Here is an 18,403-nt window from a genome sequence, read left to right as displayed (position 1 = left end):
TCTCCAACACCACAGTTCAAAAGCATCAATTTTTCAGCACTCAGCTTTCTTCACAGTCCAACTCTCACATCCATACATGACCACTGGAAATACTATAGCCTTGATCAGATGGACCTTTGTTGGCAAAGTAATGTCTCTGTTTTTTAATATGCTATCTAGGTTGGTCATAACTTTCCTTCCAAGGAGTAAGCGTCTTTTAATTTCATGGCTGCAGTCACCATCTGCAGTGATTTTGGATCCCCAAAACATAAAGTCTGACACTGTTTTCACCGTCTCCCCATCTATTTCCCATGAGGTGATGGGACCAGATGCCATGATCTTAGTTTTCTGAATGTTAAGCTTTAAGCCAACTTTTTCACTCTCCTCTTTCACTTTCATCAACAGGCTCTTCAGTTCCTCTTCACTCTCTGCCATAAGGGTGGTGTCATCTGCATATCTGAGGTTATTGATATTTCTTCCAGCAATCTTGATTCATAAAGACCTTAAAAATGGTCCACATCCAGAAAAAAAAAAAGAAAATCTTGAAAAACACCACTCTGGCTTGAAAGTGGAGAGCAGAGGGCTGGGACTCAGAGGAGATGCTGGGAGTTGATGCAGGAGAATGGGCCAGCTTGGGGTAGGGTGAGGGTGATGGAGAGAACTGGATCGATTTTAGAGGCTGTTAGCAGGCTAGTTAACAGGATTGGAGATGTGTTTGACAGAGGAGGAGGGAAATGAAGGGAAGCCGGGAGAGGCTGAGGGTGACTCCTCCATGGAGGTGCCATTCACAAAGAGGAAGAAAAGAAACAGGAAATGTGTTTGGAGATGATGTGCGGAAGATTTGGAATTTGGATGGGCGCATTGGGTTTGAGAAGTCTGAGCCCTGCAGGAGGCAACGCCCACCAGGCAGATGGGTCTGAAGCTCCAAGGAGAGCTGGTCCAAGAGTGTGTGAGGGATAGACGGAGCCTCTTCTTCCCCCTGCAGATCCCCATACCCGTCCTGGAAATCAGCTCGTCCCAGCACCCTGTCAAAGCAGGCCTGTCAGATGCCTTCATGATTCTCAATCCATCCCCAGATGTACCAGGTGAGACCCCAGGGGCCCACAGAGATCCCTGGACAGGGCTGGACTCAGCTCAGATTGAGCCAGGCTGGTGGGGGAGAGGGCAGTGACAGGAAGTGGTTGGGGGGTGGGGAGAGTTAAGTGGGAACTGAGGGAAAAAAGGAGCAGAATGAGTTCCAACTTCTCTTCGTTCGAGCTGAGGAACCATTTTTCCAATAAAATCTCCAGTGGGAGGCACTGCTCTGGTGGTGGAGGGGAGTGGGGAGCCAGGGCCCTTCTACTCAGCACACCCTCCACTTAGAAAATCTCCAAAGACACCAAATTAGGGTTTATTAGTCCTCCCAGAACACAACCATAATTGCCTCCCAAACCCAGATGATAGAAGGAGCATTGCAGGGGGCTTCAAGAGGCAGGAAAATTAGATTTCTCTCCTGTCCTTGATCCCTGTCCCCCAATTCCCCTTCCTGGAGGCAACCAGAGCCACCAGGATATTTCTAGAGCTACAAGCCTTCAGGTACGTATACATAAGTGTATTTAACATAAACAATGGCATATGATGTCCTCTGTTCTGCTCCTGAACAAAGTATATCCTGCCCATCTTTCTGGATTACTCTTTTTAATAACTGTACACCCCTTGCATGGATGTACCTTAATTGAACCAGTCCCCTGGGCCCAGACTTTTCAGTTGTTTCAATCTTTGATTACAGCAAATAATACTGCAGTGAATATTCTTGCAAATAGGTACTTTTATGCTCTTGTGTGAGTATTTCCATAAGATTAATTGCCATCACTTCACCTGTCCCTCCACTGTCCCCTCTCCCACCCCCAAACTCCCAGCACTCTAGGGAGTAGCTCAGACCCTGCTAATTCATTGGTTAAAACCCATACTGAGTGAGTTACTAAAGAGTTTCAGTATCACCCTGATTGTATTAGTTAGCTACTGCTGCATAACAGACTTCCCTGGTGGCTCAGACGGTAAAGCATCTGCCTACAATGCAGGAGACCCGGGTTCAATCCCTGGGCCAGATTGTGCCAAAACTTAGAGGCTTAAAATATTATCTCAGGGTTTCTGTGGATCAGGAAACAAAGCATGACTTAACTGGGTCCTCTGGTTTAGACTGTTTCACAGGCTGCTCTTAAGGTGGTTGCCAGGGTTGCCTCAGTGACTGTTGGGGGGCCATCTAAGAGCTTTCATGTGGCTGTGACAAGATCAGTTCCCCCTTCAGTTCTGGCTGCATGAACCTCCCCATAGGACAGTTCATATGTGGCAGCTGGCTTCCATCAGAGCAGGCAAGGAAGACAGCAGTAGAGGGTGAGCAAGAGGGAAGCCAGAGCCTTCTCATAACCTCATCACTTTTGCCACTTTCTGCTGGTTGGAAGGAAGTTCCTAGGTCCAGCCCACACTCAAAATGGGATTAAACAGGGTGTGAATCCCAGGAGGCAGGGATCACTGGGGTCATTTAGGGGCACACTGATTACAACCTCATCCCTAGATACTGAGCTTATAGTTATCTTATTGGATTATCCTGCAGCGCTGTAAATGAAGTCTGTGCATTTGTCTCTTTCTAAATGAAGACAAGGAGCCTCAGAGAGGTGGTGTGACACAGCTCTGAGGGTTAGAACTGAAACCCAAATCTTCTGTATTTTAAACCCTGGTGTCCACCGTTGAGGCTTTCTAAATCCGACCAACTCCCACTCCATCCAGAGTGGGGAATTCTTCCCTCCTCAGTTCCCCAAACACCCACAGCACTGTGTGCACACACCCAGGCTGTTTTACAGGAAGGACTGTTCTTGGTATCCATGCCTCCCTGCCCGTCACCACCGCCCTGTTTTACGCACCTCGGGGGTGGAGTCTGTGCCTCCCTCACAGGCCCTGTGCCCAGTGGCAGTCTCAGGAAATGTGTGTTGATCCAGCTGTAGAATGAGGGTGAGTGAGAGGAAGTCAGATCCCTCGAGAGTGTCTGCCTCTGAGGCTCCTCTGTGGTTCTAAAATGAAAGACTGTTTTAGAGCAAGCCAGGGAGATGTGGGGAGGTGTGGTAATGAGGGGCGAGGGAGGAAGCAGAACCCACCTGAAATAACAGGAGGGCGGCTGTGCCTGTTCTGTGAGACCTGGAGGCGATACAAGGGCTGTTGTGGGAGCGGCTAGGTCAGGTGACTCCAGCTGTGGTTCATGAGGCGCTGAGTCCACCAGTCAAGGGAAACCCACGCTGACTCTAGACGCTGCCCAGCAGCTCCCGGCCTCCAGGCTCCCTGCCCCCTGTCCACCTACTCCTTGTTGTCACTGCCAAACAGAGCTGATCTTGTCCTTCCCTGGCTCCTTATGGCCCAAAGCACTAATTCAGAGTTCTTATTGTGGCACTTGGGGCCTACACAGCTGGGCATAGCCTACTGTTTTATTTTTCTTTCAGTGTTATTGAGTCACGTCCAACTCTTTGCGACCCTATGGACTGGAGCCCTCCAGGCTCCTCTGTCCATGGGGGTTTTCCAGGCAAGAATATTGGAGTGGGTTGCCATACCCTTCTCCAGGGGATCTTCCCAACCCACGGATTGAACCCAGGTCTCCCTCATTGCAGGTGGAGTCTTTACCAACTGAGCCACCAGGGAAGCCATATAGCACTGTGTAACTTTCAGGTGTTATAGCATAAGGATCTGACTTACATATGTCGTGAAATGATTACAATAAGTTTAGTCAACATCTCCATCTCATGAAGACGCAAAATTAAAGAAAAAAAATTGATTTTTTCCTTGTGATGAAAACTCTTAGGATTTATTCTTTTAATAACTTTCATAGATAACATACAACAGTGTTAATTGTATTTCTCATGTGTATTATGGGCACAGCCTACCTTTACGGGCTGGCCTCTGAACCCTCCTATCAACCACCACTCTGTCCAGTCAGCACTGGTCTGCATGCCCTGTGTTCCCCAAACATGCCAAGGGGGAATCTTCATCTTTCTGATGCAGTTCCTCATATAAAATGCCACCCCCCACCCTTGTACCACTTGGCAAAATCCTCCTTATCCATTGGTCCAGCTTCCTCCATGCAGCAAAATTCATGGCTTCCTCCTCCAACCTCTGGGTACTTTCTTAAGAGCTTTAATATAGAACTCATGACACCATCCTGCCTCATTCATCTTCTCCCCAACTAGCTGTGAGCTCCCTGCTGCTCCAGCACTTAGCCCAGTGCCTGCAGCAGGGCAGGTGCTCAAAAAATGGGTTCCAGAACCGGTGCTGAAGAGACTGGGTGTGGTGGAGACCGTGTGCTCTGCCCTCTGGTGACCCCAAGTCAGAACAGAACCTGACATCTGAGTTTAGGGGTGAGTGCTCTGATAGCTGCATCTCTTTCTGTCAGAGACTTTTCAGCTTGGGGATCAGGCGTGGACTTGAAAGGAACACCGAGGTGTGGGTGAAGTAGATCACGTGTATGCCTTTTTCTAGGGCAGTATCCCTGGCCTTCATTGGATTTTAAAATAGGCTACAACTCCTGCTTTTCAGAGTGATGGCTTTTATGTGGCTGAGAGATCAGATTCCTCTGGGTCTGATAGTCAACTCAGCAAATAGGGAATTTATTTGAATTTGGTTGAGATGCAAATATTGGGTTGGCCAAGAAGTTCGTTTGGGTTTTTTCCATAAGATGTTATATGGAAAATGAACTTTTTGGCCAACCCAATAACAATAGATTTCAAAAAACCATGATAGAAGTTCAGGGAGAGGCCTTTGGTCCACAGACAATGTCACTGTGATCATCACTGTGGATATTCCTGTTGTCCCAACCCACCTGTCCTATAGAATAGGTGATATCCCTGCCCTGGCACCCAAGCTTGCCTCCTCCCTGCCTGGGGTGCTGTGAGGAGTGGCATTTACTCCTCACTATTCAAGAATCCCCCAGCCACTGAACCATGTCTGGGAGACTCTCTCCTTTCCCCAGGCTCCCAGCACTTTCCTCCCACCCCTGTCTGAAGGTGGAAGGAATTCTGCACAGTCTCATTCCTGGGATTGAGGGAGGAAAACAGGCAGAGTTTCTCTTACCATCACTTCCTTGCAGAAACTGCTCTGCAGGCTTTGGAGCAGAGAGTCTGCAGAATGTGCTTTGTTGCAGAGAAAAGATTCAGATTAGTAGCATCTGTTTGCAGAAGCAGCAAAACATACAGAATAGTTGATACACTCTTTATTTGACTGGAGGAGGGTCCAGAAGTCAATATAATTTCCTCTATTCATTTAAGAAACCCTTTCTTTCATGGACAGTATAAAAGCAACTTTAGGGTCTCCAATATCAAAACTGACAGATTCTGAATTAATGGAATTGATTAATGAGGATTTCCTTATTAAAAGCTCCAAATGGCAACCTGCCCCTTGGCTGGCCCCAGAATGGCCTTGGACGGCCCAAGCACTAGAACCTTCTCCTGTTCCAGAACCTTCCTTTCGTTTCAAAGGCAAACTTGAGAAATGTGGCAGAAGCCCGAGCTGCACCTTGGTGCCGGGTGGGGAGGGGAGGCCCCGGAACTGACGGCGGAGGAGCGAGGAGGACCAGCCAAGCAGGGCATGGGAGGGGGTATCGTCACCATATCTGGCCCATTTCATCATCCCCCTGCTCCTGATAAAGGATCCTCCGTGGTGCCGTTTGTTGTAGTGTTTTATCCATCCTGGTGCCCTCCCCCAAGCCCGCCCCCCATAGCCCTGATTTTTACTTTTATTTCCTGTTTTTCCTTCTACTCTGCTCCCTGAGCGTTGCCTTTTCTTGTCTCCTCTCCTCCCTCAGTCCCTTTTCTACTGTACATCTGTGCTGAGAGGCCTCCCCCGCTGGGCTGCAAGCTCCTTGGGGTATAGGATTCTCATTGTATTTATCTCTGGGGTCTCCTACTGGGGCTGAATCATGATTATTAAATGGATAACTGAATGAGCAGAGGAAGATGTGAATGAGTAAATGAAAAATTCCTGCTGATCCACCATCTTCAATTTTTTTGTATGGTAGCCACCATCTTGGAGGGAAGTTTGTGGCTGGATCTGTCAGTCTGATTTCTTCTGACCAAACTAACCCTCTCTCACTGGTGTCTAGTGTGGAAACAAAACCGCACATGCCAAGCTCTCCTTTGAGCCACGGACATCTCTTGATTGCATGGCAGGGCTCTCTGGGTCTGGATCTTAGCATTTCTGAATGTTTGATGAGTGGAAGCAAAGATAACACAGAACGTCTCAAACTGCCCGGAATGTGGCTCTGGGGCGGCCACCATCTCGGTTCCGGGAGGGATCTGTTGGTTATGCAGACAGACGTCATCATCTTTGGGCGAGCCCCAGATGTTGGCAAGATAATCCAAATGCAAGTAATACAGACTGGGATACTAAGGGTTCTGTTCATTGAGAAATAAAAGTCTTACCAAATCAGATACTTAAACAAGTACAAGTTGGCCGCTGAAGTGAGCAAATATTTTCAGTCAGAGATATGTTTCCGTCCACCCACCCTCCTCCCCCTTCTTACCACACACATCTCCCCTTCCCTGCTGGTGGGGCTGTGCTGGGTTTTGGAGGATATATCCCATTATCTCTGGCTGCACCCTCACTTGAGGCACATCCCCACTCCCCAGCTGGCTGGTGGGGAGACCCATCCCTAGATTCTGGGGTAAGGTTTACTGGGAGCCCCGCCTTCCCCAGCTGCTTCTTGCTCCTCTCTATCCCCAAAATCTACTCTCTTGACAAGTTCATGCAACTCTCTTCATGCCTCAACACTGACCCCTTTGTCTCCTATTTCACCTTCCTTCTAACCGAGGTTTGATTCCTGGGTCGGGAAAATCCGCTGGAGAAGGGATAGGCTACCCATTCCAGTGTTCTTGGGCTTCCCTTGTGGCTCAGCTGTTAAAGAATCCCCCTGCAATGTGGGAGACCTGGGTTTGATCCCTGGGTTGGAAAGATCCCCTGGAGGAGGGAAAGGCTACCCACTCCAGTATTCTGGCCTGGAGAATTCTACGGACTGTATAGTCCATGGGGTCACAGAGAGTCAGACACGACTGAGCAACTTGCACTTTCACTTTTCTAACTGAGAGCCAACTCTCCCCTACAGCGCTGTAGATAGAGACACCCTGGAAGCCAATTCTCCTGCTTTAAGCTCTAAACTTCGGAAGGGTCTGGCTTTCTGTGGCCCATTGGGGGCAGCCCTTTTGAGAAAGGCCGCACTCTATAGTGGGCTGGGGAGGAAAGACATTCTTCCTTTGTGCTGCGGGCTGAAGTTATGATAAATTGCTAGGGTTTTCCTGACTATTTATAAGCCATTCATTCATTCACAGTCCTTTCTCAAGACCCTGTTGTATGCCAGGCCTGGGGCAAGGGGCTAGGGGACAGAGACGTATAACTTGCAGGCTCTGCCCTTGGGGAGCTCACAGTCTCAGGGGGTGGGTGGCCAGCAGAGTAAGTGTTTGTGAAGCAGGTGCCACTGGATGGGGCACGGGCGGGGGGAGGCTGTGGAGCTCAGAGGAGGGGCCCCTAACTGCACCCCAGCTTGGGGGATGTCTTCAAGGAGGACTTGTCATTTGAGTTGAGCCTTGACAGAAGAGACAGATTAAGGAATAAATGTTTACACAGAGTCTAGACTCCAGGGCCTCAGGCATCTTGGAAGACCTGGAGTTTCACATTTACTTTTATCCTATTCCATTTTGGTGTTGAAGCTGGTGATTTTTCAGGAGAGTTGGCCCCTGGGGGTGGTGGGTGGGATGGAGCTGTGAAAGGCTGCCTGGAAGTTCCCCATCCTCCACCTAAGATCTCACATGGCCCGGGCTCAGTCGAAACCCAGGCCACCTTTGCAGAGAAGTTGGTGTCACACAGAGAGGGCCCTACCGCACCTGTGGGCTGTTGGGTGAATTGAAAATTGGAGCCTCTTTTGAGCAGATAATCTCTCATCTCAATCTCTTTCAGACCCACCCCTGCTTGGCAAGGGGCCTTGCTTATATCAAAAAAAATCTGTGTGTGTGTGTGTGTGTGTGTGTGTGCACATGCAAGTGCTCACACACACACGTGACTGTGTGTGTGTGTGCAGGCGCTCACATGTGCACATGTGAGTGGGTGGTACTCACATTTCAAGTGCAGACCTTTGAGGTGGGGCTGCAGATTCCTCTTTAGTCCAGGGGAGCTTTGTGGCCCCCGGCGCTGGAGCAGTTTCCTTTGTGTTGCACAGAATGTCTCAAGGACATTCTGTGGTCGCAGACGTTTCAGGGACAGAGGTGTCCCCAGGCTCTGCCGCAGAGAAGAGAGCACAGTGGGAAGAGAGCATGCTTTGGGGTCATCGCCTGGGGTTCAATCCTGGCTTAAGCCGGAGGGAACAGTTCTAAGACTGAGGAGGTGGTAGTTGCTCAGTTGTGCCTGACTCTTTGTGACCCCATGGACTGTAGCCCACCAGGCACCTCTGTCCGTGGAGTTCTCCAGACGTGGTTTGCCATTCCCTTCTCCAGGGGATCTTCCCGACCCAGGGATCGAACCCAGGGTCTCCTGCATTGCAAGTCAGTTCTTTACTGTTTGAGCCAAACTATAGATTGAGGATAAATAGATGATAGAAACATAACTGAAATGTTCTTTTGAGCAATATTTGCTGCCCTAGATTCTTCATTCAGGTCGGGGTGCCGAGTGGCTGCACAGGACACCCTCCTTTTCATGGATGCCCCTACTGAGTTCTGCCACCTCAGGAAACTTTCCTCAAAATCACCTTCAGCTAGAAGGAAACTTATTTCCTCACCTATTCTGGGCTTCTAGTGACAAAAAACCAGCTGAAACTAGTTAGCTGGAAAGGGGTGCATTGGGAATACTGAAGTAGCCCAAAGAACCAAAGGAAGAGCCAACACCTGGAAACACAGGACCAGGGCAGGTCTGGGGACTCCAGGGACTGGGATGCCACCAGTACTCCACGCTTCTTTCCACAAGGCGGCTTCATCCTCTAGCTTTCCCTGTGAGACTGGAACTATGGCCATTCATGGACACTGAGCTTGCATCTTCTCAGCACTATTACTAGCGAGCAAAGGGCAGCCTGGTTACAATTAAAAAGTCCCAGGGAAAGTCTGTGATTGGTCCGACTTTATCAGATGCCCAACCCTGGACCAATCACTGTTGGCCAAGGAGGCAGAGTCGTGAAAGAAGATACAGTACAGACCACATGTAGGAAGGGGCTGGGGTCAGTTCCTTCTGTTTCCAGAAGGTAGAAGGGGTCCTGGGTAGGCCAAATACTAAGTGGCCCTTTCCCCTCGTGGGAAAACTCATTCATGAAACTCAGCTGCTTGCAGCCTGTCTTTTGGAGCTGAAGGAAACCAATTGCAAGTCATGGTTCTTCGGTGGGCATGGGGGAAATATCAGAGCATCTCAGACTGCCATTTTAGGAAGTCTTTCTATCTACAATTCCAGCTTTTTACTCGCAAGGGTGTTAGGGCAGGTGTTAATGTTTTTCCACTTCACAGACAAGAAACTGAGGCCCTAAGGGTATCCAACTTGTCAGGAGCAGAACTCAACTCAGAATTCAGGTCTTTTGACTCTGAGGTCCCCTAGGAAGTTTCTGCAGGGACTGAGGCAGGATGTCAACCTGGTTCTGGCCCTTGAACCATCGAGGAGGGGAGAGGATCTCCAAGGTCAGCCTGTCCATCTGCAGACATTTGCAGAGCACTCACTGTGGGTCAGGTTCAGGACCAGATGATCACAGTCGAGTGGTCCCCACCCTCCAAATTGACCATCATGCCCACATAATGCAAGGAGTGCAGTGGGAGGAGGGCCTGGGGCAAAGGAGGGTAATAGGAGGGAGCTGGTCAAGGGGGGCTGCTCAGAGGAAGAGGCCCTGAGCTAGATCTGAAAGAGTGAGCTAGACAAGAAGAGAAAGGGTGGAAGAGTGTGATGGGTCAAGGGGACAGCAGCTTTGAAGGCACAGAGGGTGGACTCCTGTGTTCTGGCCCCAGCAACAGCTTGGCCGCTGCGTTGTCAACCTGCTTATGACATAGAGCTCGCTGCTCAAAGTCAACTCCCATCCTCCTGTGTCTCCACAGTTTCAACATCATCATCCTGGGATGATGGTTTTACTTCCTGCTCTCAGGGACTGCATACTGACTCCTGGTTCCTCTCATTACAATCTCCTGCCCCCCTGTCAGGCTCCAGGTCCCGAACCCTGTGAAGTGCTCCCGATGACAGGCTCTGCCTCTGTTTCAGAATCTCGGAGGAGGACCATCTTTGAATACCACCGTGTGGAGCTGGACCCCAGCAAGGTCACCAGCACATCTGCCGTGGAATTCACCCCATTGCCGAGTAAGTAGGGCTTGTCCCCAATGATGGAAGAGAGGCATGCCGCCATCCTCGCAAGAGCACTGAAGTCAGACTGAGTTCCATCCCAGGCTCACCAGGGTCACCTGTCTCGATAGAGCCACCTGACTTCTCTGGGCCTCCATTTCTCATTCGTAACATGGGCCTCACACTGCCTCCTTCCCAGGGCTATGGTATGGGTGAGAACCGCACTAGGTAGAGCTGAGGATGCAAATGAAAGTCCAGACACTAACTGGCACATCCCAGACCCAGGGCATGGTTTGTGCTTGATACATGCAGCTGCTGGTATTAATGGGCTTCCCCGGTGGCTCAGAGATAGAGTCAGCCTGCAGTGCAGGAGCTGCAGAAGACACAGGATTGAGCCCTGGGTCTGGAAGATCCCCTGGAGGAGGGCATGGCAACTCATTTTAGTATTCTTCGCTGGAGAATCCCATGGACAGAGGAGCCTGAGGGGTTACAGTCCATGGGGTCACAAAGGGTCAGATACGACTGAGCGACTTAGCATGCAGGCGCTGTTATTAACATGTAATTGTAACTCAGGAAAGAAATACCTCTGATAACTTGGATTGAGGGCATAGAAAAGATAATACAGGAACTGAATGGAACCATAAGTTTATCACTGCATTTTCTTTAGAGGAGGAGTGATGCTGGTATCCACAGGCAGAAGGCAGTGTCGGGATTTAGCCAGCAGCCCTCCAGGATCCAGGGGGCTGGGTCCTGTCACTCTTCTGCACCTTGCTCACCTGCTGTTGAAGGCACGCCATGGTGGAGGCCCCCCACTGCTGCTGCGGAGCCTGAAGGATCCAGTCAGGGCAGATGGGGAGAGTGAGGGAAGGACAGTGCTTCCTGTTCATATATATATATATATATTTATTTATATAAACTGCACCAGGTCTTTTATGTGACTCATGAGCTTCAGTAGTTATGGCACATGTGTTTAGTTGTGGCATGTGGGATCTAGTTCCCTGACCAGGGATTGAACCCATGTCCCCTGCATTGGCAGCATGGAGTCTTAACCACCGGACCACCAGAGAAGTTGCCACCCGCCACCACCACCCCCCTGCCCCCATGCTTATATTTCTAAAGACAGTTTTAATTTCCTCTCCTGTTTCATGATACCTCCCTGCTTCCCTCTGGAGCCATGGCTTTCTCCCTGTCTTCTGGGGTGGTTCTTGCTTCCCTCCTCTTCCTTTTCCGTGGAGGTTTTGGGAGCAGGGGGTGAAGAAAGAAGGAGGAGGAGGAAGGGTCTTCTTAATGCTAGGCCATGTCCCAGCAGGTGTCCTCCCTTGATGCCTAGGGACAGGGCTGGGACCCCTGGGGTCCCAGCCTCACCCCCATCCCAGCCGCCCTCCCTCTGGGCAGAGCTTCCTCTAGGACTGGTGAGAGCAAACCTCGAGTCCCAGGAATGACTAAACTACATTTGGGAGCAAGGACATCCAAGGGCAGGGCTAATCACCCAGGCAGAAGAAGTGAAACATCCTGGGAGTGCGTTTCTGGGACACGTCTGTACATTTAAGCCTCTTCCCACCCCTCCAGTGAATTCTGTAAGCATTTAATAGCGCACAGGACATCTGAAATGCAGATGAAAGTAAAGGTCAGTGGGTTTTTTTAATATCTCATGAGGCTCCTAGGGATTTTTCTCAGTTTGACTGGAGCCGTTTAAGGGGCCTCCAGAGTCATTGGGAATGACCAGGTCACGGGCTCCCATGTCCAGGAGGGAGTTGCTACCAAAGCTGTGTTTTAAACTCCTGGAAGCTGGTTTGCCTTGTTCTCAGAAAACTCTGCACCCCACAGCCCCAGGTTTTCTCCCTTACCTTTGGGGGTGGGGGGAACTTAGCCAAAATTCTTCCAGAGATGTGGCTCTTTAAGCCATTACACTCCATGGACAGTCCTTCTTCTAGAAGAGACTCCTGAAAAGGTGGCCTGGCGTGAAGGTGGAAGCTGGGGAAGGGGGTCTCCCCGGGGAACCTCAAGGCTAGGAGCTCAGGTTCTCAGCTCAGACAGATCGTGGTTTAAACCCAGATCTGCCTCTCTTAGCTCTGTGACTCTCTCCAAGCCTCAGGTTCCTCCTCTATAAAATGGGAATGAGAGCAACTCCATATCAATTCCATAAACTTTTGTTAACTGCCTACCACCTGCTGGGCACTGTGTAGACCCTCTGGGTGCACCAGAGAAGAAAATAGCCAGAGCGCTGTCATTATGGGGTCAGGCCAGTCCCTGCTTATTTTCTGCCTGCCATGTTCCCTCCACCCTTGCAAAGCCTGCAAAGCCCTGGTAGACGAAAGGAGACACTGCCCCCTGCAGCCAGTCCCTCCCAGAAGGCAACTAAAGGTGACCACGCAGTGCCCGAAGCAGCTTTTCTTCCCCTCACCGAGGGCTGGTTCCCAGATGCTGCCTTGCTGGGGGTCCACTGAATGCAGACTGGTTCCCTAATTAATGGATTGTGGTCCAGGCCCATGAAAACCCACAGAGTGAAGAAATGCCTATTGAGTAAGTGGTCATTTTCTGTGGTTAGCGGTCACTTCTTGCTGCTACCAACGTGTTCTGTTCAGCTGCTCATCAGATGAGTCCTCAGACTGCTTACAGTTATTCCGGGTCAGTGCCTGTCTGTCCTTACAGTAAAATGCATGGATTTTGTGGCAGCTGCTTGCCACTCCAAGGTCATTTAAGTGGGCAGCATTTGAGCGAGTGAATGACTCTTAAAATCCAGCTCCCATCCTTCCTGCTCCCCTGGCCCTCTCTGCTTTTCTGGCTGGCTGATGACAGAAGGGATCCACACACCCTCCCGCAGCCACTTCCACTAACTTCCCTGCTTTCCCCCCTGCCTTGCCCAGTGAGGCCCCAGCTGCCTTTCCTCCCCATCCCTACCACCTTCCACCTCTCCACCCTGCAGAGTGCCACCTGCTGTTGGGAGCACCCTGGAACCTACTCCTCCTGGGCCTCTCTGCACAGAGGGGTCCCTCTGCTTGGACTTCTCCCCCAGGAGAGTTGCCTGCTGGCTCCCCTTCTCCGCATCTCCTCAGAGGCCTTCCCCAGCCTCCCTGAGTAAAACACACCCCCACGTGTTCTGCTCCCCTATTCTCCTAGCCCTTCTCACCACTGGAAGCCCCAGAGGAATGTGTTAGTCGCTCAGTCGTGTCCCCATGGACTATAGCCCACCAGGCTCCTCTGTCCATGGACTTCTCCAGGCAAGACTACTGGAGTGTGTTGCCATTCCCTTCTCCAGGGTATCCTCCCGACCCAGGAATCAAATCTGGGTGTCCTGTATTGCAGGCAGTTCCTTTACCATCTGAGCCACCAGGGAAGCCCAGGCGGAGCCCTAGGGTGGATCTTTTCATCTGTATATTTGTCGACCATCTCCTCCATTCGCTTGCAAGCTCCATGAGGGCAGTACTTCTGGCTTTTCCTGTTCACACTGCATCTCCAGGGGCAGTACTGGGCCCTTGATAGATGCTCAATTAATATTTGTTGAAAGAATGAATGAGTGAATGAGCACCTGAGAGGAATGATGGACCAGAGTCGATAACAAGTGTCATTCACTGGCTCCCCATGTGGCCAGCACGTTAGAAACCCTCTCATGGCTGGCCTACCACACAGACGGCATCCTGATCCCTCTATTACAAATGGGGTACTGGGGCACCAAGAGGTCAGGGGACTTTCCAGGGAAGATTTAAGCCCATTTGAGCAGAGGTCAGCACATTCCCTGGGACTAGCTCACTTCCAAGAGGAGAGGGAGAGGAAAGGAATGGAATCCCGTATGCCTGGCTTACTCTTGAAAACTCGGAGCCCAGACTTCCCTGGGAGGAGGTGGACAGGCCAGGAGTGGGTGTCTGATGGCAATTCTGCCACATGGAGTCATCAGGAGTGGGGAACGCTAGCTGGTCAAACCAGGACATCTAAAATCCTTTCAAGTGATAGAAGACAGCACAACTGTATTATAAACACTGAATTTGCTGAGAGACTCGATCTTAATTGTTCTCAGCCCTGGAAGAAACGATACTAATGTGGAGTGATGGAGGCATTAGCAAAGGCTACCATGGTCATTGTACAGCAATATAAATGGATAAAATCAATGTGTTGTACACCTGAAACTTAACATGCTGTTGTTTGTCAAATATATCTTGATTTTAAAAAAATCCTTTTCAACCCTGTAAATTGTAGGCAACAGGCCAGAAGTCTAACTTCCCAGACTAAGCATGATTCCTTGTACATCCTTACGACACCCTGTAATCTTCCTTTGTAAACCATATCACAATGATAATTATGTAGATATTTTTGTTTGATGATCTGCTTAGTATCTGTCTTCCCGTGTGACTGTAAGGCCCAGGAAGGCAGGTACCAGGTCTTACTGCTGAATGGCTAGCAGCAGCTCAGGGCTTGATCCGCTAGTGACAAAAGGAAGAAAGGAAGTGGGGAGGTAGGGACAGGGAGGGAGGGAGGGAGGAAGGGAGGGTAGAGAGGGAGAGCCGGAGAATCAAGGCTGGACTCAAATGTGTGTTGCTCATCGTCTCCAACTCGTTGACCGCATCAACTGTAGCCCACCAGGCTCCTCTGTCCATGGGATTCTTCAGCCAAGAATGCTGGAGTGGGTCACCATTTCCTTCTCCAAGAGGTCTTCCCAACCCAGGGATCGAACCTAGATCTCCCACTTCCAGGCAGATTCTTTACCATCTGAGCCACCAGGGAAGGACTCAAGTGAGGGTGGCATTATAAACTTCTAGGGTCCCTGCTGATTGGAGCCTCCAGAGTTCTGTAAGGACCCAGCATTCAGGGAAGTCGCACCTTTTGGAGGTCTGTGGAGGGACTAGTGCTGAGGGACTGCTGCCTTCTTCTCTCTCGCAGCCTGCCTACAGCATCGGAGCTGCGACGCCTGCATGTCCTCAGACCTGACCTTCAACTGCAGCTGGTGCCACGTCCTCCAGAGGTTTGTACCAGGCTCAGCTCTGGTTCCCACGGGCAGACTGTGCGGCGGGCAGAGGGTGGCACCGCCCTGCTCCCTGCCTCAGGTCTCATGGCCAACATGAAGGTAACTTTGGCCAGTGCTACTCCGACACTTAGGACAAGAATATTATGGTAGTGAGTGTCTCCCTGAGGCTTGTGACCCATCAAGGTGACTATATGTCACCCTGCAGTGACTCTAGACTTTGGAAGACCATTCAGAGATTCCAGCTACTGCAGCTCCCTCCTCACAACCAGGGGGGTTGGTTCATCCTCTGGCAGGCCTTTTCCAAGAGTGGTCCACAGCTGTGAGCATCCCAGAATCAGCTAGGGCTTGAACTAAATGTGCAGATTCCTGGGGCCCACCCCCGGCCCCCTGCATCAGGGTCTTTCAGAAAGAAGCCAGGGAGCCTGCATTTTTACCTCATTGCCTCATCCGCAAGCAAGTGTGAGACCTGCCAGCTCAAGGGTGAGCCTAAGACCCACCGTCTATGGGCAAGAGCCCCACGATCCCAAAACCCCACCTCAAGACTGTTCTCAGGCTACAACAGGGTTCCCTGAAATCCAAGGGTGTGGACATTGCAGGTATCTGTGGAAAGCTGGGACAAGTTACAAAGCTGTGTTTGTTTGGTTTTGGAAGCAGGGAAAATTCTGGATGAGATTCAGTTTCAGAGATAAAGTTCTTAAATCCTACTCATCTTCCACTCCTTGTTCTGCAACCATTTCCTCACAGATTAGACTCAAAATTTGACCCCTGTTCTCTTGTCCAGGATAAATAAATGGTGGGGGACGGGGGGAATTGCGGCGGGGGGAAGACTTTCTTGGGAGATTAGAGCTGTCATGAGATTGGGAAGACCTGTGAACTCCAAGAACCATGGAATCTTGAAACTTGCAAATTACAGAGGCTCTGAGTTCCGTGCAGCTGTCCTATAACTGTCAGTATTTCCTGTGCTCCTTTCCAATGTCCTGGTGCAGAAATAAAAGCCACTGCCTTTACAGGCGGCCTGCCTAGCACACAAGACACGACTCAGGACCAGGAGGAGAAAGGGGCCCTCATCAGGCCTCCCAGCTGTTCTTCCCACCAGCTGTGCGTTTATTCACTCTCTTGTGCCCGCAGTTTATTTTCCCTGTAAAATGGGCTGGGGTTATGTCATTCAGGGAGATGTGGGTGAGGAACATGCCTGTTATTTTAACTCCTCAAATACCAGACAGAATTTTTACAAAGCGTTCAGAGTCCTTCACATGAAAGGCGCAGAGCCTCAGAGAACACACGGGGGGAGACCCGAGACTGCGTCTTACTGGCACGGAGACTTGCGGTGTGATCCATCTTGTGCACTTTCAAGTGTGAGAGCCCCATGTGAGTGTGAGGCGATAATCCAGATGACCTCAGATGAGCCCTGGAATGCTGCGGCTGGCTGCCACCATGTGACTCAGCATCGTCCAACAACAGCTGAGCCATGAGGACTGCATAATGGGTCAGATGAAAGCAAAACCCTAGCTTGCAACACCCCCACTTAATGCATATGCCCAAACCCAGAAAACCATGTCAATTTAATGAGAGTTGGTGAGGGGGAGGGCAGGGCCTTGGCTGTAGACATTGTCTTTGCGGGATTATGTCAACTAGAAGACAGAAAAGCTCCATCAGGGATCCTGTCCCCAGATGTACGTGGGCCTGGGCTCACCCAAGCCAGGCCTGTTCCTTCCTGACAGATCTCAAGCCTCAGCTGAGAGCTGACTCCAGATTCCTAAAAAGCCAGAGAGCAGGGCTGCTGCAGGGTGGTCGACCACCATGGTCTCTCCCACCAACTGCTGCTTGAAACCACCTCATGGTTCTTGGCTTCGCCTCCACCTGCTTTGCCCTCTTCAGCCTTGCAGAGTCTCCCTTCCCTGCGCGGAGGGGCCGGATCTGACTCAGATGATTTCACTTATCATGCAGATATTTTCCTTTCATCCCACATTGTCCCCTAATGGCCCACCTTGGAGTCTACGGGTGACCCTGACTTCAGGATTTGGCTCAGAAAATGAGGGTCATAACCCTTGCCTTATGGTGTCATTGCAAAGGGCCTGAGAGATAGCGCAAGGGCAGCATGTGACTGGGGCAACACCTGGCATTCAGAAGACGCTCAAACAATGGCCATTTCTCATGCCCGTCTCCTTTGCATCTGGGTTGGTTGGCCCCGGGCTTGGAATGGGATGCTTTTAGACCTATATCCAAGGCTCAGTCCTTGAAAGAACCAGTTAGTTTGGCCTAAAGGAAACTTCAGTTCCCAGCTCCCAACAGTGCCCCTGGTCTTCCACGCCTTGAAGGAGGGGGGCATGGAGGACGTGAGAGAGGGGGCTGTGGACAGCTCCACTCAGTGTCCCCGCTACAGGAGGAGCAGCTCAGAGGCGTCTTCAGAAGGAAGGACTGACAGAGCCTGGACGCCTCTGCCTCACCAGGTCTTGGACAGATGGGCAGGCAGTTGCCGGTGCAGAGTTCACCAGCCTCACATCTTTTCTCAGCACTGGTGGCTAGTGATACTGGCTTCCCATGCAGAGGTCCCTGCACTTGAATAGGACTTGGTGGATTCTCCTGGCACCAAAGAGTGAAGAATGGAACTTTGAGCATGACGCCGTGAAGAATATTCTCTGGTTCATCCTCGTACCCCACCCCTGCCCTAGGGAAGCGCTTGATGTCTTCCAGCCCAGCTGAGCTGTGCGGTGTCCTCTCAGGGGACCCTGGTCAGCCAAGATCTCATCTCTCCCAGTCTCTGGCAGGACCCTCACTTCTGCCCTTCAGTGACCACATGGTGGATGTTGGCCAGATTGGCTTATGTCCATCCTTGGCCCCGCCCATCCTTGCCAAATTTAGGCTCCTCCACAAAGAAGGGGGGCTCAGCGAATGAGCAAGACTTTCCCTAGATGAGAACATGTGTGTGAACTCCCTGGTTTCTCAGCAATTTCTGGGCTGCCTGGAGTTGCAGGGCAGGGCTGAAGGTCATTAGAGGTCATGTAGTCTGTCAGCTCCATAAATACAGACACATACAGACATACAGACACAGACACACACACACATGCATCTGGGTGGGTGTGGCCTTGGTCCTGGGGAGCTGGGTCAGGAGAAGGGTGGGGATGCCACAAATAGCTTCCCCTCCTTTGGGGGAAGGAG

At 50.8% G+C, this 18,403-nt stretch overlaps 1 protein-coding gene across 4 annotated transcripts in view; it reads left to right on the top strand.

Annotated features, from left to right (window-relative positions):
* PLXDC1 (plexin domain containing 1) overlaps positions 1 to 18,403 on the top strand; it is a 65,778-nt gene that overhangs the window by 33,536 nt on the left and 13,839 nt on the right. For all 4 annotated transcript variants that reach the window (XM_043904382.1, XM_043904380.1, XM_043904381.1 and 1 more), the window contains 3 exons: positions 965 to 1,064; positions 10,207 to 10,302; positions 15,160 to 15,241. In XM_043904382.1, coding sequence (XP_043760317.1) covers positions 965 to 1,064; positions 10,207 to 10,302; positions 15,160 to 15,241 — 278 coding nt within the window. The remainder of the gene's footprint in view (positions 1 to 964; positions 1,065 to 10,206; positions 10,303 to 15,159; positions 15,242 to 18,403) is intronic.

This window comes from Cervus elaphus, chromosome 5 (assembly GCF_910594005.1).
Source record: "Cervus elaphus chromosome 5, mCerEla1.1, whole genome shotgun sequence".
Lineage (NCBI taxonomy): Eukaryota > Metazoa > Chordata > Mammalia > Artiodactyla > Cervidae > Cervus > Cervus elaphus.
This window is presented reverse-complemented; position numbering and strand designations above follow the sequence as displayed.